This window comes from Phyllopteryx taeniolatus, chromosome 2 (assembly GCF_024500385.1).
Source record: "Phyllopteryx taeniolatus isolate TA_2022b chromosome 2, UOR_Ptae_1.2, whole genome shotgun sequence".
NCBI lineage: Eukaryota > Metazoa > Chordata > Actinopteri > Syngnathiformes > Syngnathidae > Phyllopteryx > Phyllopteryx taeniolatus.
In genome coordinates this window covers 28,135,805-28,162,090 of record NC_084503.1, presented here as the reverse complement: position 1 = coordinate 28,162,090, position 26,286 = coordinate 28,135,805, and the positions used below count along the sequence as shown (strand labels likewise).

At 41.2% G+C, this 26,286-nt stretch overlaps 1 protein-coding gene and 2 long non-coding RNA genes across 9 annotated transcripts in view; 2 read left to right on the top strand and 1 right to left on the bottom strand.

Annotated features, from left to right (window-relative positions):
- LOC133474176 (uncharacterized) overlaps positions 1-10,945 on the top strand; it is a 19,854-nt gene extending 8,909 nt beyond the window's left edge. For all 3 annotated transcript variants that reach the window (XR_009787387.1, XR_009787388.1, XR_009787386.1), the window contains one exon: positions 9,354-10,945. This is a non-coding gene — a long non-coding RNA (uncharacterized LOC133474176). The remainder of the gene's footprint in view (positions 1-9,353) is intronic.
- On the bottom strand, positions 2,532-22,557 carry irx5a (iroquois homeobox 5a). Of its 5 annotated transcripts, none has more exons than XM_061765589.1 (8): positions 22,137-22,557; positions 22,000-22,031; positions 21,089-21,518; positions 19,978-20,637; positions 14,839-14,946; positions 6,210-6,357; positions 4,034-4,162; positions 2,532-3,561 (listed from the first exon to the last, which is right to left on the bottom strand). In XM_061765589.1, the coding sequence occupies exons 1-6, from the start codon at positions 22,303-22,305 to the stop codon at positions 6,329-6,331; spliced, it is 1,428 nt and encodes a 475-aa protein (XP_061621573.1). In that variant the 5' UTR covers positions 22,306-22,557; the 3' UTR covers positions 2,532-3,561; positions 4,034-4,162; positions 6,210-6,328. The 5 variants fall into 5 exon arrangements, with proteins under 5 accessions (XP_061621573.1, XP_061621575.1, XP_061621576.1 ...); XM_061765591.1 differs by having other exon boundaries at positions 22,000-22,028; XM_061765592.1 differs by having other exon boundaries at positions 22,000-22,025.
- LOC133474175 (uncharacterized) lies at positions 22,558-26,286 on the top strand. The gene is made up of 2 exons (XR_009787385.1): positions 22,558-24,200; positions 25,258-26,286. It is a non-coding gene; the product is annotated as an uncharacterized LOC133474175 (long non-coding RNA).

The following is a 26,286-nucleotide window of genomic DNA, read 5'->3' as shown; positions in this document are numbered from 1 at the left end:
GTATAGACAGCTTCTTCAGCAAAAACATATTATAAAGCATCCCAGACAAAAAAAGCCAAAGGAGAACCAAGACACACTAGTGGAGTTGTGGACTTTTTCTATATACAACATCAGAAATTACATTATATTTGTTGCTTATATTGTAGTGAGCAGCTAGACCCTTTTCTATGTCACAAATTCCAGTTCCTACTCTATGGTTATTGTTGCGTTTATTTCTTTTGCGGTGGAATCACGAAACTAAAAAGTCCTCCAAAAAACTAATTGCAGTTCCGTTTTTTGTGGTGGAATTACAATGAGATGATTACTGATCTGTGTCACTGATGGTGTAGTGGTACACTCGCCTGACTTTGGTGCAGGTAGCGTGGGTTCAGTTCCCACTCAGTGACCGTGTGAATGTGAGTATGAATGGTTGTCTGTGTCTACATGTGCCCTGCGACTGACTGGCGACCAGTTCAGGGTGTAGTCCGCCTTTCACCTGAAGTCAGCTGGGATAGGCTCCAGCGCCTTGCGACCCGATCCAGGATAAGCGGTGTTGAAAATGGATGTTGAAAAAATGACTGATGTGAAGTCTCGTGTGATTTACTGAAGTCCCACATGACCGTTTAAAGTTTTGAAGCATATTTTTTGATAAAATGCTGAGTGGGCTTTAAATGATGCCACATTTGGGGCATTGGACTTTATATTGCAACAAAATATTATAATTTTCTGTGATTATGCTCATCACCACATTTTGTTTTTGTCAACGAATCGCCCCCAAACAAATTGAGAATGATTTTAAAAAGATAAAAATTGAGGAGTTAATCCTTTTACTGGTCACTAAAATAAAGTCTCGTGAAATTTGTTGAAGTCTCAAGTGACTTCACGGATAATTATGATAGAATTTTTGAGGCATATTCGTTCACAAATTTGTTTTTTGGGGGGTTTGACTATCTATCCATCCATTCATTTTCTGAGCCGCTTCTCCTCACTAGGGTCGCGGGCGTGCTGGAGCCTATCCCAGCTGTCATCGGGCAGGAGGCGGGGTACACCCTGAACTGGTTGCCAGCCAATCGCAGGGCACATACAAACAAACAACCATTCGCACTCACAGTCACACCTACGGGCAATTAAGAGTCTCCAATTAATGCATGTTTTTTTGGGGGATGTGGGAGGAAACCGGAGTGCCCAGAGAAAAACCACACAGGCACGGGAGAACATGCAAACTCCACAGGCAGGGCCGGGGATTGAACCCGGGTCCTCAGAACTGTGAGGATGACGCTCTAACCAGTCGTCCACCGTGCCGCCGGGTTTGACTATTTTAAAGTAAAATATGCATGTCTGGTTATACAGTACTGTGCTATTTTGTGTGGTATAATAACATTCAAAAAGCACAATGCAATTAATTCTATGTTCACAGAGCTGAAATCTCTTGTTGGTGATGTCATGTATGATAATAATTTGAACTTCCAATTTTCAGGGGAGTTTTGAGATATATTCTTCCACAACATTTGTGTAACATTTTGCGTGAACCATGTCACATTATCATAAAATATAATTCTAAAAATGCATTTCTTACCCTAAATATACACACTACCATTGATAGACGCGTGGCACTCTCTGCAGTTGAGTAACTAACAATAGCCATTCACTCTTCCTTGCCCCCTCTGTACTTGCAGGTTCCATATGGCTTCTAATTTTGACTCAAAAATTCAGGCCTTATGATGTATGGCCATGTTATTTTGAAACTATGGCTGCATGCATACAACAGAGTATAGGCTGCTTTCTCGGAAATCAGAACCCTACGTCATCAAACTCTTTCATTATCTAATGTTAACACCCCAGAGATGAAGAGTGCCTCGAAGATATGGGTTTATAATTGCTTTTATTGGTTTATTGTGCCAACCGAGGAGCTCTTTGATGTATTTAAGGGAGCATCCTAATGAATGAAGAAAGGGAGTTTATCTCTGAGGGGGATGATGGTGGGGGTTGGGGAATGTGTGTTTGGTGAGGATTCGTAAAGGGAGGTTGAGGTGTGTGGATGTGTGTGTGTGTGCGTGTGTCTGTGCGTGGGTGTGTGCGTGTGTGTGTGTCTAAATGCAACAATGCGCTCTGTCGTCGAGCTGAAGTATAGCGAACAAGCGATGACTTCAAGCACATTTGAGCACAGAGCAGGCGAGTCTTTGTAATCGGATGTAAACACACCTCCGACGCATGAACGACCAGTTATGGGGGCTGGAGGGGCTTATTAAGCAAATATTCAGATTCAGAAAGCTTTATTTTTTTCAAGAGAGCTTTTGACCCCATAGTGACTGAGCGAGTCACTCTCACAAACACACACACACGCACTCCCCTCTCAGTTGTTAATCATCATTTGTGTTGACAAAATATCACTGAGCGTGTTACAATAAGACAATAATTGCTGTGATATTACAAACCCCAAGTCCAATGAAGTTAGGATGTTGTGTAAAATTTAAATAAAAACAGGATACAATGATTTGCAAATCATTTTCAACCTATATTCTATTGAATACACTACAGAGACACGATATTTAATGTTCAAATGGATCAACTTTATTGGGTTTGTTTTGCAAATAGTCACACATTTTGCATTTGATGCTTTATGTTTTTCTGCAATACAGTGCTATCTTTCTTTATTAAAAACACGTAACAAAACATTTCTTTGCTTTTTGTGAGGTTGGAATGGATTAAAGGCATTTCAACAAGTGTCAATGAAGAAAATTGATTTGAGAAACTAATAAATTGAGCTTGGTCAGTGAACTAATTTAACTCGTAAGTCAAGGTACCAATGTACTCCCTCTCTTGGTCAGCAGAAGTACAAGACCAATATTAGTGGAGGGGCAGCCTGGAGCCAATTGTTTTCTCAGAGGGGCTGTAGTTTGCGCCCCCCTAGGACTACAGTCGTCAATGTGGGGGAGGGTGTTGTGCTGACTGAACACTTTACCAGACAAGACCAGTACTAAAACAACTAGGTTTGTTCATTCAAACCATCAAAATCCATTCGGCAAGGGGACAGTGCTGATTGAACATTTTGCCAAGCAATACCAGTCCCAAAACAACTTGAGTTGTATATTTTTCATTTTTGGGGCTGGCTTGAAGCAAACCTAGGAGGGGCCACAGTGTTAGGTGGGCACTGCTCTTGGTCAACTGCCTAACTAGCCAAGTCAAATGTATTTGTATAGTACTTAATCACAAAAGAGTCTCAAAGGGCTTCATAGGGCCACAGTTGACAAAGATCAGCGACATCCTCTGATCTAAACCCAACAAATGGGCAAGGAAAACCAAAATCCCATTTGGGGAAAAAAGAAGAAACCTTGAGAAGGGACAACAGATGGCGAAATTGTCACGATGTGAAGTTGGATGTGAGTTGGATTGGACCCAAGAGCAGACTGAGGCGGAGGGAGTAGATTTAGAATGGATTATTGCAGGTTGGCTCAGGGTAAAGATATCCAAGGTGAGGGGGTGGACCGTCGGGACAAGGAGCGAGCAGGAACCGGGAACGGTGGGGTAGCTTGGCAGTGTGGCTGGAGCAGTCAGCGAGATGGGGAAGGCAGGGAAGGAACACTGGAGACGGAAAAGAACAATCACAATCGGGTGAGTACAGATGCGGGTCGTAGGATAGTTACTTTCATATCACAAAAGTACGAGAGTTGGCCCATGAGTCACAAACGAGTGTCAATACTCAGGGGACGGCTTCCCGGAACTGACAGGCTTATATGCAGGCAGTAATGAGTGCTGATTGAAGACAGGTGCGCGGCCAAGGTGATGCTGATTACTGAGGAGAGAGAGGGAGAGAGAGGGCAAGAGAGAGAGGCAAGGCGCAAAGCGCCACCCAAGCTCCAAAGGAGGAACTGCAGGGCACAGATCCTGACAGAAATCCCCCTTTGAGAATAACCAGGCTGCAATGAATGCCGTGTGTGCAACATTTTTCACAAAGTATGGTGCTGTACAATGTTAGTTAAAAAGAGCTCATTTAGTGATTTGAAGTGCGGTTGGTAAATGCCTCTGGAAAAGTGCTTCTTCCTCAGGACCTTACCCAGTCAATGCAGAATCCACCTTGGTATAGCCTCCGGAGAAGTGGTCCACCTCAGATCTTGTCCCATTTGGTCAGTGCAGAATCCATGCAGCAGCAACCTCAGATTTAATAATCGCCACCTAGCCCCCTCTTCAAGCAGGAGAGAAGTGGGAAGGGGAGAGGGGAAGTGGCAGCAAAACATGCCAAAGTCCAGATGCAAGAGTGTAAAAATAAATCTTCAGTCGAGATTTAACATTGAAGTCGCCGCTCTAATTTCCGCGGGTACTGGAGCCTGCATTGAGAATGCTCTAGAACTGCTGGACTTTTTTTTTTTTAAATCTCTCTTTTAGCTCTGGCGATAGTTTCTCATCCTGTTAAGGCCTTGGGCTTTGGAGTTGGAGGACATGTCCCACTATGGACAAAAATGTAAAAATGACACTAGTTATTGGAGAGATGCTAGTCTGCCTGCTGGCTTCTGTCGAGGTCCCCTTGAGCAAGGCATTGTCTCCACCACCCCAGCTCAAATCGTGCAGCACGCTTTGTGTGTACCTCTTTCACTCCGAATCGCTCCTTGCATGCCTGCATGTGTGTGCAACCAAGTATACATCAGTGTGAGTTGAATTTCGCCTTTAGGGAACACAAATAAGTATAACAACTTTTCATTCTAAAGTTAAAAAAAATGAGAGCCGCTAATATTAGCTTGTGACAGTTTTTGTTGGGTGGGGGAACCAGCATCAAGGTTATGATAGTAAATCTAAAACTAACTATAATTATCACGAAAATATGCTTTGTTTTTGTCTTTGTCAATTAATTTCATACATGAGCTTTCAGCGCTGATTTTAAATGTATTTATTTCAAATAAATAGGCTCCAGCACCCCCGCGACCCTTGTGAGGATAAAGCGGTGGAGAAAATGGATGGATAAATACATGGATACAGAACAGATACGGAAGGAAGGTCGAACAGTCCTTTGGGATTGTAGTTCACCTACTGTGTGTTGCCTAGAAGTGACGCCATCGGGCAGCGCCGTCATATTGACGGCTCGCCACACTAAGTGCATGTTTTGCCACAAAGCTAACTTTTACATCCAAGCTTTTGTTGTTCCTACATGTTGCTGAAGGAAATGGCGAAGATAACTATGGACTAGCAAGTGCCTTCACGGAACCTGCACGTCGGTTATTCGTTTTTGGGGAAACTTCAGCGAAACGGACAACTACCGAGAGTCTCAAAATACCGCTGTTTCCTGCCACGAAAGGCAGATGTGAAAGTTGACAAGGAATTTGTCTCGCTTACACAGCAGGTGACTGAAATACTGCCAACAACGCTTCAGCAGGAAAACTTGAAAAGCTTTGTCACAATAATCATGCACTCAACAACAACAACATAAAACAGACTGAATGCGCTTTCACTGGCGATACAGCTGGTAAAAGCAAGCTTATTTTCTAACTGTCTATCTAACAGTCAAACCTGAAAGTCCACCTGAGAAGGTTGCAATTTAGCAACAGGGGAAGGAAAACCTGCAAATAAGAACTCGATTTATTTATTTTTTTTCAGAATCAGAATCAGAATCATCTTTATTTGCCAAGTATGTCCAAAAACACACAAGGAATTTGTCTCCGGTAGTTGGAGCCGCTCTAGTACGACAACAGACAGTCAATTTACAGAACACTTTGGAGACAAAAAGACATGACTTTGGAAGTTAAACATAAAAACAAATTTTTAAAAAGGCCATACTACAGCATGTGTCTCATCATTGGTTCTACTGTACGTTGTGATGCATCTAATCTAACCTAAGAAGCAGTATTATGCACTGCACTTGTACACTTCCTGTATTTGATTTGTGGATGGTTGTTCATCTGTTAGAAAGTGAATTTTTTAAACTGTAATTTTTTAGTTTTTCCTACACAATTATGAGCTTTTTTTATCTCACACTTGACAAATACCACGAATAAAAAAAACTAATACTGAAACTAATAAAAACTAAACTGAAACAAAGCACTTTTGAAAAAAATACAAACTAACAAACCTGCTCTAAAAATGTATTAAAACTAACTGAATTTGAAAAACAAAAGTCAAAACGAAATAAAAACTAACTATAATAGAAAACCCTAACTATTATAACCCTGACCAGCATGGATCTAGTTACCCGCCACACAAACAAAAGTGATTTGACTGAAAGTTGAGAGCGTTTTACTTACGTTTTGAGACTTATACTCTTATTAAACTCCCCATTGTACTCCTCTGTGCCCACATTCTCTTGCCCATCGGGTCAGTCAGGTTAACAGCCGTAGAGAAGGAGGAGCCAGGTGACATTATCTCACGTCTGGCCGTCTGTGGCCCTGCGGTCTACATTAGCAAGTGAAAGAAAGAACGGATAAGTATATATATACTACAAGCGTTTGATGAGCAACGAGGCAATAAATTCATTAATCATCATTATATGCCTCATCAAACCCTTTGCCAGCCTCTCCATGGGAGTTACACAAATTAGCCGGCAAGAAAGCAGTCACTTCAGAGGAGCTGGGTAAGTGCTTTTTGATTGCTTTCTTCAACAATGCTTCCTGTGACAACCTCATAAATCACACCTTTCTGTACTTAAAAGTGCGTTTAAACACACACACACACAGACACACACACACACACACACAAAGAGGAGCGGAGGTTTTTACTACAGTCAAGTCTCTTTCACTGATTTGTTGTGGATTCTTCCTCACCGTACTACAAAAGAGGCCAAAGTACAAAAGCTTTGGAGGGCAGAATGAAGTGCTCTTTCTGAAAATAAGCTCATGTATGTTTTGAGCCATGGTCAAAAGTGTCCATTTTGGAGCGCAATTTAATTATTAAAGGCCTCTGCTGAAAAAGATGTCAGGCCTCACTTAATCACCGGGTGTGTCGCCACTTGAAATCCTTCCTTTTTTCGCCCCCTCAGATAAAAAAGTGGTGCCAGTAGAATGTGTACAATTAAGTTGACTAATATGTGTCATATTGCTAACCAAAACAACAGCACCTACAGAGGATCTGTACGACCTGCCTCGGTTCTTGTTGTTCTTTCTATGATAGTCACTTTATTTAGTTTTAAACTGCAGTATTGCATGATAGGTTTTAGGACAAATGTTTTTGTATTAATTATCATTATTTATTTGTTGAAATGCTGTCATAAAGGTTACTTGTTACTGCACACTGTAACATGGTAACATTCCTAACACATTATACAAGTAAAATAGAGAAGTTCCAACTTCATGATAGTATAAAAAAAAAAAAAAAAATTATAAAAAAATAAGTTAAACTACTTACCCTCCAAAGATGTCCAACAGATGTGATGGAGAAGGAACATGAGGTGTCATCTCTGGCATTTTGTAGGTACAGTTGGACTTAATTATGTTGTGTTACATAATATGTGTATTTACAGTAATTCATGGATTTTTATAAAGAATTGATACCTAATTAATTATTTTGACCCATATTAAACTAAGCAGCCAGACCCTTTCCGTTGTGACATCACACTTTTCCTCTTTTACTACATTAAAAAAAAAGCCAAAGAAAAAGCACATCTCACAAGATTTGATGAAGCCTCTCGCATGATGATAATAATGATAGGTTGGTCTTCATTTTGTTTGCAAGGCAGCCCTGCGCACTACCAAGGTACCCGTAAGCAGAGAAAGAATGGAAAGTAGTTTTCCCTTGTGGGACATCCAGTATAAATGGTGGTTTTCATGTTTTGGGGGTTCCTGGAGCAATTGTTTTTATTCATTAAATTGATGAAAAGAGTACATCTTGGTGGTCCAATGATGCATGTGGTTAGCGCATTTGCCTCACAGTCTCAAGAAGAGGTGGATGGTGACGTATTACATTTATCAAGTGACATTTTGGATCAATTGTACTTGTCAGAGTAGTTTAAATGCCCTATACTTTTTTCTTTTACTTTAGTATTTATGTGAAGAAGAATTGATACTTTTACTCCGTTACGATGATCCATATGCCGCTCGCTACTTTTATTTATCCGTTATTGCGTCCTCGATCTATATTTAGACTTAATCTTTGACTTCCGAATAGGGTGCCGTTGCGCCAATCCAACGTGATTACTTAGTGTTTTTTTACTTCAATTCACCAATCAGAAAGCACAAGGCAGTCACATGACCGCGCACAAAGCGTCCGCTGGCCAATCAAAGTGACTCATTTTGGAGAGAAAAACAGACTCTGAAAAACAACAGCTTTATCATCCAGTTCTTAAATTGTGACTCGTCAAACTTGGATGTTTCAGCCCACTTCTAACTTGAGAAAATACCTTGCGATGTTTCTATTGTTGTTTTGGCAGTGCATCTGGCAACATTAGCCATATCTTATGGTCACACGCACACACGCACACACACACACACACGCACACACACACATTATCAATAGGTCTGGTCAGCAAACAGCTTCTTCACTCAGTTATTGAAGTGAATAAAGCAAATAATGTTTCTGTAGTGCCCAATGCATATGTCGTTGGTTTTGGGGCAGTTAAAAATTTAAATGGTGGCAGGTGTGTGGACTCTAATATATTATTATTTTTATTATTTTATTTGACAATCATGCTCTGTGGCGGCACGGTGGCCGACTGGTTAGAGCGTCAGCCTCACAGTTCTGAGGACCCGGGTTCAATCCCTGGCCCCGCCTGTGTGGAGTTTGCATGTTCTCCCCGTGCCTGTGTGGGTTTTCTCCGGGCACTCCGGTTTCCTCCCACATCCCAAAAACATGCATTAATTGGAGACTCTAAATTGCCCGTAGGTGTGACTGTGAGTGCGAATGGTTGTTTGTTTCTATGTGCCCTGCGATTGGCTGGCAACCAGTTCAGGGTGTACCCCGCCTCCTGCCCGATCACAGCTGGGATAGGCTCCAGCACGCCCGCGACCCTAGTGAGGAGAAGCGGCTCAGAAAATGGATGGATGGAATCATGCTCTGATTTTTTTTTTTTTTTAAACCAGAGGATACTCACCAGTTTCTCTTTACTTGAGTAGTTTTTTCACTGAGTACTTTCTTACTCTTTCTCAAGTAAATATTTGGAGAACAACTTTTGACTTTTACTTGAGTCATATTATTCTAATGTAACAGTAGTCTTACTTGAGTACAATGTTTACCTACTCTACCCACTTCTGGTCTCAAGAGTTCTTGGTTCGAATCTTGGCTCGGACCATACCTGTGTGGAGTTGTGTTATGTTTTCAGGTATTCTGAGTGTTCCAGCTTCCTCCCATATTCCAGAAACATGCATGTTAAGTTTATTGAAGACTGTAAATTGGCCATAGTTGTGAATGGTTGTTTGAATTATATGTGCCCTGTGATTTACCCCGCCTCTCGCCCAAAGATCCATGGCATCTTCCCGAGGAGGAGTCGACCTGGCAGGTGCTTACCTACTGCGGTGATCGCATCCTTCGATCCAGATGGCCTTTCCATGCAAGACCAACAAATCAGCCATCGGAGCAGAAACGACTCCTTTTATTGAAAAAGAAGGTCAATACATGACTTGGGCCCGATCCGTCGTGATCCTCCTCGTGTGTTGGATGGGAGGACTCATCAGGGAAGGGTGGTAGGGTATGGTGGGGGGCTTTGGTTGCGAGTGAGGGGTGTTCTTTATCTGTTTAAAGCCTCTCTCTGATGAGATTACGTATTGGCTGTAAAGCACACTGTTAATCGGGGTGCAGCAAGCCAACACACTCCCAACTGGCTTGGAGCCACTGTTTTTTAAGTACGGTGGAGCGACCACTTACATTTTCTTTAGTAATCATCTTGGGTACTAACATAAAAGGTGTACACATTAATATATCTCATCTCAATTTGGCTGGTTTTACAGTGCAATCACCATTTTTCAGTGCAATTCTTCCATCCAAATTTTTCAACATTTCTTTTCCCATAGGAAATAAAGAACTTCATATCATCCTTGCCAGATGCCAACTGACATCATAAAGCCAGATTTTTAGGTAACACTCCTTTTGCAAGTGTAAAATTAAATTAACCTTTGTATATTACTAAATGAGGCATTTAAGGAACTATAAAAGGGAGGCTTCGTGCATCATGGTCAGAGGTGCGTAAAGTAGCGTTACTTTTGAATAATATGACGAAAGTAAAAGTAAAAAAGTAGTCCTCCCAAAAATTACTTGAGTAAGAGTAAGAAAGTACTCTGTGAAAAATCTGCCCAAGTACTGTGTAACTCGTGAGTAACTTCTGATGTATTTATTTTTTAATCAGAGCATGAACGTCAAATAAAAACTAAATAAAATATGAATTTGAAAATTCAGATATTGCATAACAATGTAACTTCATCTAAAAAATAATAAATGAAATCCTTGTTGCATGAACTGAAGAAAAGTGTTCTCTGTCAATTGACTGTCTGTTGTCGTACTAGAGCGGCTCCAACTACCGGAGACAAATTCCTTGTGTGTTTTTTGGACATACTTGGCAAATAAAGATGATTCTGATCTGATTCTGATTCTGAAGAAGCCTGCTCGGCTGAGAGGCGAAACGTCTTGTAAGACAAACAGACAATCCAGTTGCGATCGATTCAATGCCCTGAGAATGAAATTACCTGGATGAATGAGAATATTCATAGCCATAATAAATAAAATCTTTGTAAAATAACAAATTAAGGCAAAGTCAGCTACAATAAATTGTCTTATGCTATATTGGTTCCACTTGTTAAACAGCACAATACTGTAGGCTCACCAGGCAGATTCCAAAAACAGGAACAAGACTGCTGTGGATATAAAAAATAAACGCACCCCTTTTCAAATGCCAGGTTTTTGAGTTGTAAAAGAATTTTGTCCAATATAAAAAAAAATAATAATTTAAATTCCAACATTAGTGTGACCGAGAATTTGTACAACTGAACTGATTTATTTTTGTATCTTTTTGGGAGGGAAGGTGAAAATAAAAAACTGAAATAAACTGGAATGTGATTGACTTGGACTCGACATTTAACTTGCTGCCTTCTTGGCTGGGTCACCATTGCGGAAGAGATGTTCTGTTTAACTGGTCTTTTTACGGGTTAAATAAGGTTTAAATAAAATATATAAAAATAAATTAGGTTGCACAAGGATGCGCTCCCTCTTATAACTGGCATGTGGCTGTGTTCAGAAGTAACAGATCACATTCAAACTCATGTTTAATGGGAGTCCACAGTCACATAGCTTGCATTTAAATTTTTTAAGTCGAAAAAAACAACAACACATGCATAGGGCTTTACAGAAACATTTGCTTTAGCCGCTAAAATGACTGAACGAAGAAGCTGTTTGCTGACCAGACTTATTGATAGAGTGTGTGTGTGTGTGACAGAGAGAGAGAGCGACAACAAGATGCATGTTTAACAGTTAATTGTGACCATAAAATAGTGCTAATGTTGCCATATTCACAGCCAAAACAACAGCAAAAACATTTTCTCAAGTTAGAAGTGGGCTGAAATATCCACGTTTTGGCAGTGACAAAACGACGCTGCATGTTAGAGCTGTTGTTTTTTGTAGTCTGTAATGGAGTAAACACGGGTCGCGCGCGACTATCACGTCTCACATTGGCCCGCAAAGCCTTATAGAAGACTTTGTGTGCAGACATGTGACTTTCTTGTGTCATTTCATTGGTGAACTTGAGTCAAACATCACTGTGGTAATCACGGTGGATTGGAGCAATGGCGCCCAACGCAGAAGTTGAAAACTAAATTCTAAAAATAGATTGTACACGCAATTATTGATAAATCAAAGTAGCAAATGGCATGTAGATTATTGTAACGGAGTAAAAGTACCATTACTTCCCAACATAAATACTGGAGTAAAAGTAAACTATGCTTCATTAAAACTACTCTGACAAGTACAATTAATCCAAAATGTTATTTGAGTAAATGTGACGGAGTAAATGTAACGCGTTCCTACCCACCTTCGATCATAGTATTCCTACATGAACGCTTAAGTGTAAAAATAAGTTAACCACTATTCTTTGGTATGAGTTGTATACTCATCGAGAATTGGTGCAATGTAGTGGGATATTGCAGTCTATCCCTGGGAGTTAAGTCTTGTCACAACAAGACATTCCATTATTAAAACTCATGGTATTAAACTACGCTGACTTGTTTTGTGCATTGTGCTTTTGCAGATTATTTTGGTCAGTTTAAAAAAAAAATATTTCACGCCTGATTTACTAAAGGTTTGCATGCACAAAAAACAGTACAAAATTAGATTACGCACACAAACATATGTGAAGGCTGACTTACTAAGTGACCCCAATCAGAATTTAGTCTTCCTAATGGGAAAAATTGCCATGCAGTTCATTTAAAAAAATGTTTGCATTCTAGAAGGGGTATATGCAAATAGATTAATTTAGCACACAAAATATGATTTATCAAACCTGAGAAGAATTGCGAAAATTGATTTTTTCAATCTTTTAATAGCTTATCTGAAAGGCAGGTGGAGACAGCACACTTGTGCCTAGGTGATCAGGACATGCAGGCAAAATAAAAGCCTAAAAGGCAACTGAGAGAACGGATCTTTTCCGCTCAAATAAATATTTTTGAAATGCCAGAAACATTTTTTTTTTTTTTTTTGTGGTAAATCACCAATGCAATTTTGAAGCTTCTGACTGATCTAAGGGCTGACTTGGTGCCAATCACAAGAAGCCATGTCAGGTTTTAAATACAGTGTTACTTACTGTTTGTAGGATGGGCACATACTGTACATCCAATTGCCATGCACTCAAGGCGAGTTAAATCAACCAAAACATAGCTTTTATGCGCTCGATGACTTCCCCAAAATTATCGAATCTGTAGTTATTTTCTGAAACACAGTAATATGTTTGCTTGCCTCTTCAACTAACACTTCCAATTCCATCACTTCAAACTTTTGCCCTTGCCATGCTTTCCCACATTTTCATGACGAAAACCATCAAAGCTACCTAAAGTACAAACCCTCTTTTAAATATGGTGAACTTCACCATTTTTACACCTGTTGCCAACAGTGCACGCAATCTTTTCGAGTGAGTGAACAATCTATTTCACGCCCGCCATTTGGTATCTTAGTAAATCACCCTTAGTGTGTTAGAATTTAGATTTTCTGCTACTATCATACACCAAAAAACAGGCGACAACATTGTGATTCTTTTCGATTGAGCAGCCTGTGAGTGACGTTGCCCAACAGTACATTACCAAATTGCTATTGGGACACCGTTGCACTTAGGAGCCCCCTTGATGCCTGCCTGCCTGCCTGCATCCCACCCTCCCCTCATTGTGTGGGAGTGAGGGGCTGGCATGGAGCTCTCCTCCAACGGGGGTCTAAATCCACACACCCTCCTCATTAGAAGACACACACACACATGCACACACATATATAGAGTAGAGCAAGGCTTAAAATAACTTTGGAAGGGAGGAGTTAAAAAAAAAAAAGGGTTTGGCCCTGTTTATCGCCATCTTGGGAGGTGATCCAATTACGTAAGTGGTCATTTGCATCCATTAGACTGCACCAAACTGAGGGGAAACACAAAGAGAAGGTCCACCGTTGTGTACAACGTAGCTGCGGGAGAAGTGTACAACGTCACAGGTGAACTGTGTGTGTTATGGTAACGTTACAGGCTGAGTGTGTGTGAGTGTGTATATGTGTGTGTGTGTGTGTGTGTCTGTCAGGCTTTATTACAGCGGTCATTAGGACTCATATCTGCGTGCTAATGTCGAGCAGATGTTGAGAAGAAAGGGATCATTTGAAAAGGGCAAATGTAAATAAACATCCCTCCCTCGCCGGACCCCCTCTGAAGGGGGTTGAAAGAAAACACTTCATCAATCTCCATCAATGGCGTTAATATTGTCATCTTTAGGGGTCTAGTTTGAACCACCTCATTAATGTTTTCCTCACAAATGTTATTTATAATACAGCCGTTTTGTGCGAATGCTGACAATCAGAATAAATCATAAACATACATTTTCTACTTATTACTTCTTACATTTGAATGATCCACATAAAACATTTGTCACTTTTCTTGGTCAAAATGCGTATAATATCTAAATATGGGACTTTTGTCTCGCAGACTGGAACACATTTAACATCCAATTGGGTTGGATTTATGTCATCGCTGCTCTGGAGTTGAAGGCCTCAATTTTTTTGTGGTGTGTTGCATTTCTGCTCCGTAAAATATGGCTAAACTGAACGGGTAAAAATGTACACAAAAAATGAATCATTAAATCAGGCAAGAAAAATGTGAGACTTTAGCTTGAGCATATAAAGGATGAATTCCACAAGTGTATAGAACAGGAAATGGAACTAATTGCCATGCAGCAGTAGCGACGAAGAGAGCTACTTTGTGCGTCTCTGTCTTGGCTACTCAGTACAATACTGCTGATGCAACAAAAAAATATATATTTTTAAAAAACCCATATATCTATCCATCCATCCATCCATCCATTTTCTGAGCCGCTTCTCCTCACTAGGGTCGCTTAGATTATTTTATTTTGGGAGACTGCTGTGACTGTGTTATCATTACCATTGAAAAGGAATGTGACAATTTTCTGCTGTCCCTCTGTCAGCAGCTAAGTACAAGAATGTGTTGTGTATTTTAGTTACTTTTTCTTTGTTTTTGTTTTGTTTTTTGTTTATATATATATATATATATATATATATACACGCACACCTACACACACACACACAATTTTTGCTCACAACTCCAGACATAAAATAGACTGGGTGACAGTTCGTAACTTGAAAAATTCATAGGTCAGGTAACTTGCAAGTCAAGGTACCACAATATTTATATTTCAATTATTTCCAACTGCGAAAAACAATGATCCCAATACGAAGAAATCAGAAGTTGTCCAATTATGTGCATACCTGCAGGTCTTGGCATTGGCCTCTTTCTCCTCCTCCTGCTCCTCGTCCTCCTCCAGCTTAGGGCAGAGAACCCCTGCATGGATGCCAACATGGCCACTGAACACAGCCCTTTAAGCAGTAAGGGAGTCAGGAGACGATGACGATGTATGCACACCATTGTGTGTACTTTACGAGTGAAGGTAATAATACACGTTGCTAAAAAGCAGCTTCTATTACTTACCACTGTAAATGAATCTGTCAGTTTTTGCAACCTCAATCCCCCTTTGGCCTCCTATAGGACTTCATAGTTCATCACTCTCAGTTAATGTTTTTCCCCCTTCTTCTCCTTCTTCCTCCTCATACAAATGTTTTATTTATGTAGGGGGAGGTCACTTAAAACATCTCGCTGCAGAAAATTACACGTGTAATCTCTCCCCAGAGGAGCTCTCTCGGCAGAAATAAGAAAAACAGTCGGTGAAGCGAGTGAGCGAGCGCGAGAGAAAACGGCGAAAAAATAAAAAGTGCTAAATCACTCTCTCCCCTGCCGCCACCTTATCTGAGGTGGCTTTACAATGTGTCCGAGAGGCTTTTAGAAAGCATACTTAACATGGCCACACTTTACCTTGACATGTTTATTTTTTTCTCTCCCCCAGTTTAAGTGTGTGTGTATAAAACAGACGCTAGGTTATTGATATTAGAAATGGAGTTGTTTTAAATTAGGGGTGTGCAAAGTCTGGCTCAGGGTCCGATTTGGAGCCTTTACAAAAATGTGACTTTTCAACTGCTTGGATTTAGCATCGTTAATATAAAAAAAAAATAATACATAAAAAAACATTAAGGGCAGCCAGTGGAGTAGTGGTTAGCAAATCTGCTTCATATTTGAAAGGTTCAGGTTCCACACTCGTATGGGTCGTCACTGAGTGCACCGACTTCATCCCACATTCAGAGACATGCATGTTAGGTTTTATTGAAGACGAAATTGTCCATATAGGTGTGTATGTGAGCATAATTTTTTTATTTTTTTATTTTATTTTTTTATTTTTTGTCTTCATGTATATGTTTTGTGATTGACCGGTGACCAGTCCAGGGTGTACAACATCTCCAGCTCACCCATGACCCCTTATGGGGACATACGCTACAGAAAATGGATGGATGGCTAAGTTTTAGCATGTTTAATGAGCAAAAACTAAAGGATATCAAAGGGGAGCACGCTGAAGCAGTGGTTAGCACATCTGCCTTACAGTTCCGACATTTGGGGTTTGGAATCTCGACTCCTGCTTCCTCCCACATTCCAAAAACATGCATGTTAAGTTCAATGAAGTCTCTTAATTGTCCACTGGTGTGAATGTGAAAAGTTGTTTGTAGTCTATACAGTATGTGCTCAGCAATTGACTGGCAACCAGTCCAGGGTATAGGCCGCTTCTCTTGCACCAAATTCAGCTGGGATAGGTTGCAGCTCACCTGTCACCCCAATGAGAAGGAGCGCTACAAACAATGAATAGGATGGAAGATGTCAAACCCTTGTGGAATGCCCCAAAACACAACACACTGCAATACTGTGTCCTTAATTCACCTTGTCTTTGTTCTCAGCTGTAGAAAAACTGAAACACTGTAAAGAAACAAAGGAGGGACGCTTGAATTGTTAGGAATCAAATATCCCGGAAACCGAAGGCTTTCCAGTCCGAAAGGCAGCTATTTCAACACTATTTCATTTCTCATTTGGCAATACTTGTGTCAATGAGTAATCCGCGGTGTCATTTAGCCTGTGATTCACCCCAGTTTGCATGCTTGCATTTTGGCTGTTCTTTTGTCATGGTTACAAACACACCCTATCAACAGGTTCTGTTGTTGGCATTACAAGGTCTAGCTTGAGGGCTTTATTGGGCAAGGAATTATATTTCAACTTGAGCCAAATGGACGCTACTTAGGCCTCACATTAAGGCCATGTGATTTCTCCCAGCCCGTCATGGAAGAAAGGAAACGAAAGCGAAAAGCATTTTTCATCCTTATTAGGGTCACAGGTGAGCTGACTTTTTGGTGAGAGGAGCAGGGTACACCAAAGACTGATCGCCCATCAATCACAGGCCACATATAGACAAATACTGACACTCACGTTCACACCTGTATGGAAAATGTAGTCTTCAATAACCTAATGTGCGGATTTGTGGAATGTAGAAGAAAAGCCACGCAAGCACAGGGAGCACATGCAAACTGGTGCAGACGAGTTTTGATCCCAGACTGTGAGGCAGGCGGGCTAACCATGGGTCACCATAACCACTGCTATTATTAATATTATTAAAATTGAAGAAACAAAAACAGTAAAAAAGTCAAGAAAAGGCCTGTCATGCACTACACAAATTTTCTGGGGTTCCAATTTTTACTTGCCAATCATTTCTCTGAGTGCTGTACTTAAAGAGTTAATGATAATCAAATGGCGAGCTAATGTGAAAATATATACATGTGTAATATTTTGGGCATTTAGGTCATGTTAACTCATTTCAAAGATAATATTTTGTGTTTTAGTAATGAAGCACATTGTCTTACACTGCAGAGATAATTACCAGGTAATGAAAAGCTAAAGGCTATATAAAGGGAACTTATTACGTTCACTCTTATGGTTTGTGCCCCTTTTTCATTATTAATATGAATACCTTTTTTTTTTTTTTTTTTTTTTTACCTTCACTTAAAGTAAAAAGAAATACTATATTACCTCAATTTTCATGATATTGTTCCGCTGAGAATGCATGTTTTAGGTTAAAAAAAAAAAACAACAATAATTAATTTGAATTATTGAGCAAGGCAACGTGTGTACACTCAGCACCAAATCTTACAAACCTTGAAAAGAGGACATTTGCAATGAATTATTTGCAATTTATTAAAATAATGCTTTTTGGGGGAGGGAGGGGGGGGGTCTGAATTTCCACCATATGACACTTTTGGAGTCTTTTGTGATGTGCGCGGTTGTAACCTAACCGCACACATTAATGCATGCGCGCCAACACATGTGACGTCAGGCTATCTCCCTGTACCTCTCATCTTGTGATTTACACCTCTCGGAGGGCGTGGCGATAACCCCCAGTGGAACAGTATTTGTCTCACACACACACACACAAAACAAAACAAAAACAGCAGAAATTTTTCTCCCCCTTGTCATGCTAACGGTAATCATCGCCATAATAACAAGAATGATCATAAATTAGAGCACGTGACGTGAGCAGCTTGACCCCCTGGGAATCGGCAGAAGAATACACACTCATTACGCGTTGACACGTGTGTGTGTGTGTGTGTGTGTGTGTGCGTGTGTGTGTGTGTGTGCGTGCGTGTGTGTGTGTGTGTGCGTGTGTGCGTGTGTGTGTGCGTGTGTGTGTGTGTGTGTGACACGTGAGAGGCCTGGGGGGATTTTAATGAAAAATAATTATTAATAATGATGATGATAATGGTTGTGTCCTTTAAATATTTGCTGACTAAATGAATTTATTAACGGGTTCGTTTCCTCTCATGGCCCTGCTGCTGTTGCACGCACATTTTTACAGCAAAAAAAAAATCAAGAATTAAAAATAAATACAGTATTTGCTTTTTTTATTATATAATTTGTTGTCGTATTTGGAAACATTTTTTCTCCACTTTTGGGATTTCCGCCAGAATAAGTTATGATATATTATTATTACTCAAATAAGTATTTACTTATTTGTCATAATTCATCTAATAATTATAATAATAATAATAATGAAAATAACATATATAGTCTTTATTCTAGGCATCGGGCCAGAAATCTTGTGAGACCGCAGGTTTTAATTGTTTTTCCCCCCTTTAACTTTTTTTTTATTTTATTTTTTTTTTTTTTAATTTTTTTGCGGGGGGTGCACCACACAACGGTAGCAATGACAACCTGCCCATTTTCATGCTATGTATTTTAAAATCAAATAATTTGTTGTATTTCTTATTCTTAATTTATTTACGTATTAATTCTGAATTAGTCATTATTATTATATGTTTAACTTATCTTGCTCGAGAGTGATATAATAATAATAATAATAATATACTATTATTATTATTATTGTTATTATTATTATTATTATAGTCCTTTTTCCAATCCAATCATTTGCTGTCATTTAGAAATAATAATTATTAAAAAGTTATATTTTCTTTTACAGTTCGGGATTTTTCAAGTTGTCAAAATTGTTTATTATTATTATTATTATTATTATTATTATTCAGGACTGTGCCCCCTGATTGAACACCAGCAGAACCAGAACCAGTGCGGCCTCCTGTTTTAAAATCAGGAGCAAGTGTGACACCTACCTGCGGAAGTTGGAAGAGTTTCCACGACATGCGTGACAAACAAGCAGCCGCCCACCCACTTTTCCTTTCACTCGTGTGTGCGTGTGTGCCCAAACGGACATTCAAAATAGCGAGTGCGTCCCTCGCTTTGCATTAATGGAGACACTATGCTATGAATGCACGGTCTCTTTTTTTTTTTTTTTTTTGAAAGCAGCCTCCCTTTGCAATGGTGATGATGTCTAAATTCGGCATAAAATCGAGCCCATTACCTCGGTCCACCACCTGATTGCACGGCGTAAAACACGCCAAGTAATTGGCTTTAAACGGTTTATTATTATGGAAACTGAATAAGAATGGATCGGATTCTTTTGACGCGTTGAATACATCTTTACCGACCAAACTGCATTTTAAATGTTTTTATCCTCAAATGATGGCGTTTTGGCGTATTCCCGATGAAAATGGTCATCGACGCGTCCGCCAGGTTGCACATTCACCCACCCACCCACCCTTTTTTTTGTTTTGTTTTAGAGAAACACACTGCCATCCACAAAATAACCGCTGCACAAATATATTTATATAGTTTTTCCTCTCTCCATAATTTACTTCAAAGATAGCGTGTCGTCCATTTTCTTAAATACAAAAAAAAAAAAAAAAAAAGCTACTTTAAATATACATGTTTAATACAAATAACTTCGGCTGCAGCCTTTAAGACCATTCTCGTTTACACTCGTTGAGAAACTAAACATTTTTTTTTCCTCCAATGAATGGGGGCGAATTTAATGTTCAGATGCTGGATTTGTTTTCTCTCCAAATAATTTAAAAAGAAGTCCATGTTTTTTTGTTGTTGTTGTTGTTGCAGCTGTTAAATGTTTGACATACCTTTCTTGAGTTCGTAAGAGGGGTCTTTACAAAGCTCTACCTGCGTTTGGCCCCTCACTCTGTGGCTCTCCCTCACCAAAGCCTCGGCTCTAGTTAACACCGTCTGGTTTAATCCATTGAAGTGCGCCGCGGAGGAGGGCGTGCTGCTGGGGCCGGAGCCGTGGAGGTGTCCGAAAGTGGCCCCGTGGTAGTTCGAGTAGCCCGGGTAGAAGTGCGACGCGTAATAAAGGGGCCGCGAGAGCACGCCGGGGGAGGACCGGGATGGGGAGCTGCAAGGCTGCTGCTCGCCCCGCTGGAGTTGCTGCGTCTCCGCGCCGCTTTTGCACCGGTCCGACGAGGTGGCGATCTCCGCCAGAGACCACAGTTTGGGCTTGGGGGCCGAAGGGGGCGAGTGGATGACGGAGGTGGGCGCGTGGCTCACGTCGGAGGACGGAGCCCCCGCCGTGCGTGGGCACGACGTGGTGGGCTTGCTGCCGCCGCCGCCGCCGCAGGCTGACGAGGAGGAAGAAGAATCCAACAACAAGTCCGTAGTCCGCTCCTGCGAGTCCTCCGGGTCTTTGGACTCGGAATCGCTCAGGAGGGGGTCCGCGTCCTTGGGGTGCAGGAGGTCCTCCTTGTAGCGTTCGCAGCCCACGTCCACTGTCTGCAGCGCTTTGGCATCTGAACATCGGGCACACAGACAACATGTTTAGATGCATGCAAAATCATTTCAATACTCAATCCAACCTATTTAAAAAAAACGACTCTACATGATCACAAACGAATACTTGCCAATAATCTTTTCGGTATTCTTATTATTTTCCACACTTCATATTTTGCCTTTGGAGACAAATGGCGTCCTAAACACTTTGCACGAGCAGCAGTTTCATCCACTGGCAAGTCAAATGAGGGCAGTTCAAGGTGATTATTATTTCAAGCGATTGTCCCATTATAAATAATACACCGCCATTAACCAGCAATCAATTTTGCACCCTGAGTGGAAACGACTGCGATGAAAAATTGATGTTCCCCCCCCCCCCCCCACCCCACCCCACCCCCCCCCCCCTCTCTCTCTCTCTCTCTCTCTCTCTTTCTCTCTCTCTCCTTCTCTCGCTGCATGTGCACCACAGACCTGCTTCAGTATCCGATGATTCTTGAGTCTTGTCTCCGGTGGGTTTGAAGTTGTTATTATTGGAGGTGACGTCGTCATCATCATTCTTCTCCAGGTCGATGTTCTCGTCCTCCTCCTCGTCCTCGCTGCGGTTGCGCGGCGTCCACGTCATCTTGTTCTCCTTCTTGAGCCTCCTGCGGGCGTTGGCGAACCAGGTGGAAACCTGGGTCAGGGTCATCTTGGTGATGATGGCCAGCATGATCTTCTCGCCCTTGGTCGGGTACGGGTTCTTGCGGTGCTCGCTCAACCAGGCCTTGAGCGTGGCGGTGGCGTCGCGCGTGGCGTTCTTGCGGTAGGCCGGGTCGCCGTACGGGTATGAGCCCAGGGGCGCCGCGTACGGGTGGTACCCGATGGAGCCGGCCATGCCCGAGGAGTGGTCGTAGGGGGAGCTCTGGTTGGCACAATGCAAAATATTCATAGTGTCATATTGGAAAAATAACGCACGTTTTAATGACTAGATTGGATATTATTTTGATATTATGCATTTTATTTTTTAGTTGTAACAATTCAAATGCGTAAATATGTTATTTTCGTGATCTAATATGGCGTGTCAATCTTTACGGTGCGATATAAGCAGGCCCACATGCTGAGTGAGCGCTCAAAAATGGCAAAGCATTGAAAAAAGAAATAAATGAACAATTTAAAATTTCAATTCGTTTTCATGCGCAAAACAAATTTGGAATTAAGCAAAAATAATAATAATGATAATAATAAAACATGAACATGACCAGTAATGATGATAGTTAAAGCACGCACCCTTTTTCGCCCTTTCAAAAACAACAATTAACTTAAAAACAAAACAATTTTAAATGACAATTACTCGATAAAAGACTTCCACATGAAAACAGTTTATGAAATGTGTTTGTACTCACCACGTACGAGGTGAAGGTGGCCGCCGCCGCCGCCGCCGCCGCGTCGGCTCCGTACGGCAAGTGGTGCGAGTTGTAGCCGGGCGAGGCGCCGCTAAAGGCGGCCGCCGCTGCGGCTGCGGCGGCGGCGGCGGCCGCCGTGGAGGCGGTGGTGGATCCGGCGTAGGGTGCGAACGCCGAGCCGGACGACGAGCGGCCGAGCTCCTCCGTTCTGGGTCCCGAGATGACGCTTGTGCCGTAGGCTGCCGGGCACGAATAGAGGGCCAGGGAGGCGGACGGCTGGTACAAGTAGCCCTGAGGGTACGCCATAGCTGCGGCAACTTGAACACTGTCTCCCCTCCACTTTTTTTTTTGCTTTTTTCCCCTGCCTTGTTTTCCCCTCCTCAGCCTCTCATGGGCGCATAGAGACAGCCGTGTGCGGAGACCTGCTGCCTCCTCCTCCTCCCCCCCCCCCCGAAAAAAAAAAAAAATTCTCCCTTTCTCCAGTTGTTTTTGTTTGTCATGAAAGTTGCAGCCCCTGTCTTTTGGTGCCTATTCTGCCTTCGGCCGTCAAGCAGACTTTTTCGGGGGGCTTCGCCTGCCCTGCATGGGAAAATCTAGTCGCGTATGCCAAGATGCTAAGTTCGAAATTGAGGAGTCTACTTCGCTGAACAGCACGCTCCTCCTCCCTCTCCTCCTCCTCCCTCTCCTCCTCTTTAGGGGTGTAGTCACTGCAAAGTGGAGGGAGCGCTCAGTCAAAGCACTCGCTGACGCTCTCTCTCTCTCTCTCTCTCTCTCTCTCTCCCGCACCCCCCATCTCTCGCGTTAACTAACATTCTTTCATTTCTCTTTTATATATATATTTGTTTCGGTCTTCACTCGCTCCCTCCCCAAGTGGAACAATGCTAAGGCTCATTTCGGATGGCGACAGTCTTGTCAACTTTTTGTTCCCCTCATTGTATGTTTCCCCCCCCCCCCTGCTCACCCCACTCGACTGCTTTCAAGATAGAGCCACGACCAGGAATTATTTTTATTAACCTATTTTTTTTCATCACTTCTCTCAATCGTTTATATATCGTTTTGTACTTTATGTGCGTTTTGCGCGCCGAAAACGAGCATTTCAGCATGAAAATCTGCAAAGGGGGCTTTTCATCCATCCATTCAGGTGGATCTTTTTTTACAGCGTTGAATGGCTGCACGATACCTTTGCTTGTAGGGAAGCGAACGTGTGTGTCTTTGTGAGCGCGTGGCAGTAATTGCAAAGGTGCGTGTACGGGTGTGTGAGAGCGGTGGATCGCATTCCAAAAACTTGCGGACATTCGTTGAGTCAATTTTTTTTACCCTTTGATTTTTGTTGCACTTTTTAAAATACGTCTTATGTGTTTTTATTTTGTTCAATATTTTTTCGAATTTTTATATTTGCATTTAAACTGTTTTTCTTAGTCAATCGTTAGGTTGGAACGAGTGTATTACATATTTTCATATTTTTATTTCAGGATTATTTTATATTGTCATGATGCATTATTTTATATTATCGCTATGTTCACTTTTACCTTCATTTTAAGTTGATTTATTTTGTGTTAGACTGGCCACGCGTTTTTATTATTATACTTTGATTAATATAGTTTTACATTTGTATATTTTTAATATTATTATTATTGTATATTGTCATGGTCCATTAATTAGTTCAGTCGAATTAGCAGCCAAAATGTGTAATAAATATTTTTAAAACGGTATTATCTTTTATGTAATATCATTATTATCAAATATTATTATTCAAAGCAGTGTATTTTCGGGGTGTGTGTGTGTGTGTGTGTGTGTGTGTGTGTGTGTGGTTTGCCTCTATGCCGTCTAGTTCAAGTCCTTGTTAAGCCGAAAGGGATCGCTGTAGGCGCTGCTAAAGAGCGTGTGCGCGCGCCTGGTGATCACGTGGTTTTGGGGTGGGGGGGGGGGGAGAGAGAGAGAGAGAGAGAGAGAGAGAGAGAGAACACAAGGCAAAAAAAAGAGGAAAAGAGTGATGACGCTGGGACAGAGAGGAGTGGGAACAGCCTTTAAAAAAAGCAAGAAAAAGAGCAGAGAGAGAGGAGCAGCTGTGCAGCATCATGATGCGGAGACCACTTCAGCACTTATCGGAATGGAACTTTTTCTTGATTCTTACATTTTCAAGCACAAATGATAATTGCATTGATAATGATAGAGTTGGGAGTCGTTGTGCAGACACACAGGTGAGTATGTAGTTTTGTGTTTTAAATAGTGTTTTGATGGTGGAGGTGCTTAATTAAATGAATTGTTTTGTTATTTTGCGCAGCCTTGAAAACCTTTTTTTTTTTTTAAATGTATTTATTTATTTTTAAAATTGCATTCACAGGCTATTATGAATGTGGGTCTTTTTTAAGTGGTGCACAAAAATGCTTGGAGTATTCATGGGATTTTGTCCTAAACCGATTAGTTGACATCAATTTTTCTTTGATGTATTAGCTGAGGGCTTTTTGCCGCTTGGCAGCCAATTGAAATTCAAAACAGTCCCCCCAAGCCCCTGTTAAAGACCCCCCCAGCACCCCCCACCCTGCCCCCTTTCTAAAAAATTGCTCTGGAGGGGACCCAAAGTAACCCAAAATTGATGTGACTTAGTTTTGACCTTGTGTTCTTTTTATTATTAGAAATTATTTGACCTTTGTAAAGCTTGAGGGAGGAGGGGTGTTATTCAACGATTAAACACACATGCAAGACTAGGGGTGGGCAAAATAGGCCACGTGGGCCGCATAAGGACTGTCAGAGCATTTGATACAGCCCATCACAAAATAAAACATCAGAAAAAAAAAAAGTTTTTAACGTTCTTAAAAAAATACATGCATCAACCCACAAATAATCATATCATAATTTGTAATCTTCTTTCTTGCATGCATGATATTTTTATCTCATATAATAATTTTGTCATTGCAATTTAAAAAATTGTGTCCTGCGACTGACTGGCGACCTGTTCAGGGTGTAGTCTGCCTTTTGCCCAAAGTCAGCTGGGATAGGTTCCAGCGCCCCGCGACCCGAGCCAGGATAAGTGGTGTTGAAACGGATGGATAGATGAATTAAAAAAATTAAAAAAACATTGCAAATGATTTTCTACAGGGTTTTATTTCTAGACCTTGTTGTTTTTGTTTTTTTTCTAACATAGGTAAAACTTTAAAACATGTCGTAGTGTAATCTTGTTTTAAATAGTTTTATCTTGTGTCTCAGTAGTCACCTTCACTGTATTAACTATATATTTTTTGTTTTAAATTTATTCAGATGCACGAGGAGGATCTCACCTGACACATGCACATGAAAAACATCTATCATGCCAAATATGTATGGGTTTTCTTATCTCCTGAATGTAAACAGGGGGATAAAAGGGTTGAATCAGTAAAGTATACATACAGAAGTGTATGACTCCCCTTCCAATGAAAAACTTATTTTCTGATCTTTTTTTCCTTTACTGAACTCGATGAAGACGTATGGCGCTCATCTGATGGCGCCGCCCACCCTCATGGGGCTGAATGGCAGGCTGCTGGATGCACTAAGTGATGAAATGATGACCCCATTATGAGAAGCGGCTCCAAAATGAGGGGGTATCGGGCAAAGATTGCGGACCGCCGCCGTCATTCTCCTCCTCCCCCTGCTCGCTATGCTGCACACATGATGATTGATTCGCTGGAGACGGATCACAGGAAGCAGCTATTGATTTTTTTCCTCCCTGTCTATAGTGTTTTACGAAGAAAATACCTATTTACACTTGGGTGTTATCCAGACTTACTCAGTATCCACTTTTTTGGAAGGATAAAGGATCTAATTGTCCTTCCTTGGTGACGTGACAAATGACCTGTAATATTATTTCAGTAGGGAGTCAATAAGCAGGCTCACTAAATGAATATTGATTGGTTAAAATGAAGCCTGTGTGTGAATGGAAGCTCTTTCCCGGGGCCTTGCAGTCAGCATCCGAACATGATGATGCTAGACGTATGCACTACGGGGACAGAATACAGTGAAAAGTCAAACAGGGGCATATTTCAAAACAAATATTTCCTTATAAGAAATCATGTAAACCAAATCATCCATTCCAGGGTCATAGTGTCCCCATCATAAAACCTTGACTAACCGTACAATTAAGCAACATTTTAACATTCTTAATTTTATTATGCAGCTCACGTTACTACCGCACACTACATTTCTCTATTCTGTCTCGAATCCCGTGGTTACCTGAAGCTAAAGTATAAGAAGCATCATTCGTTACGCGCTACGCTGTTTATAACTAGATAAATAAACTGCTACCACACACTA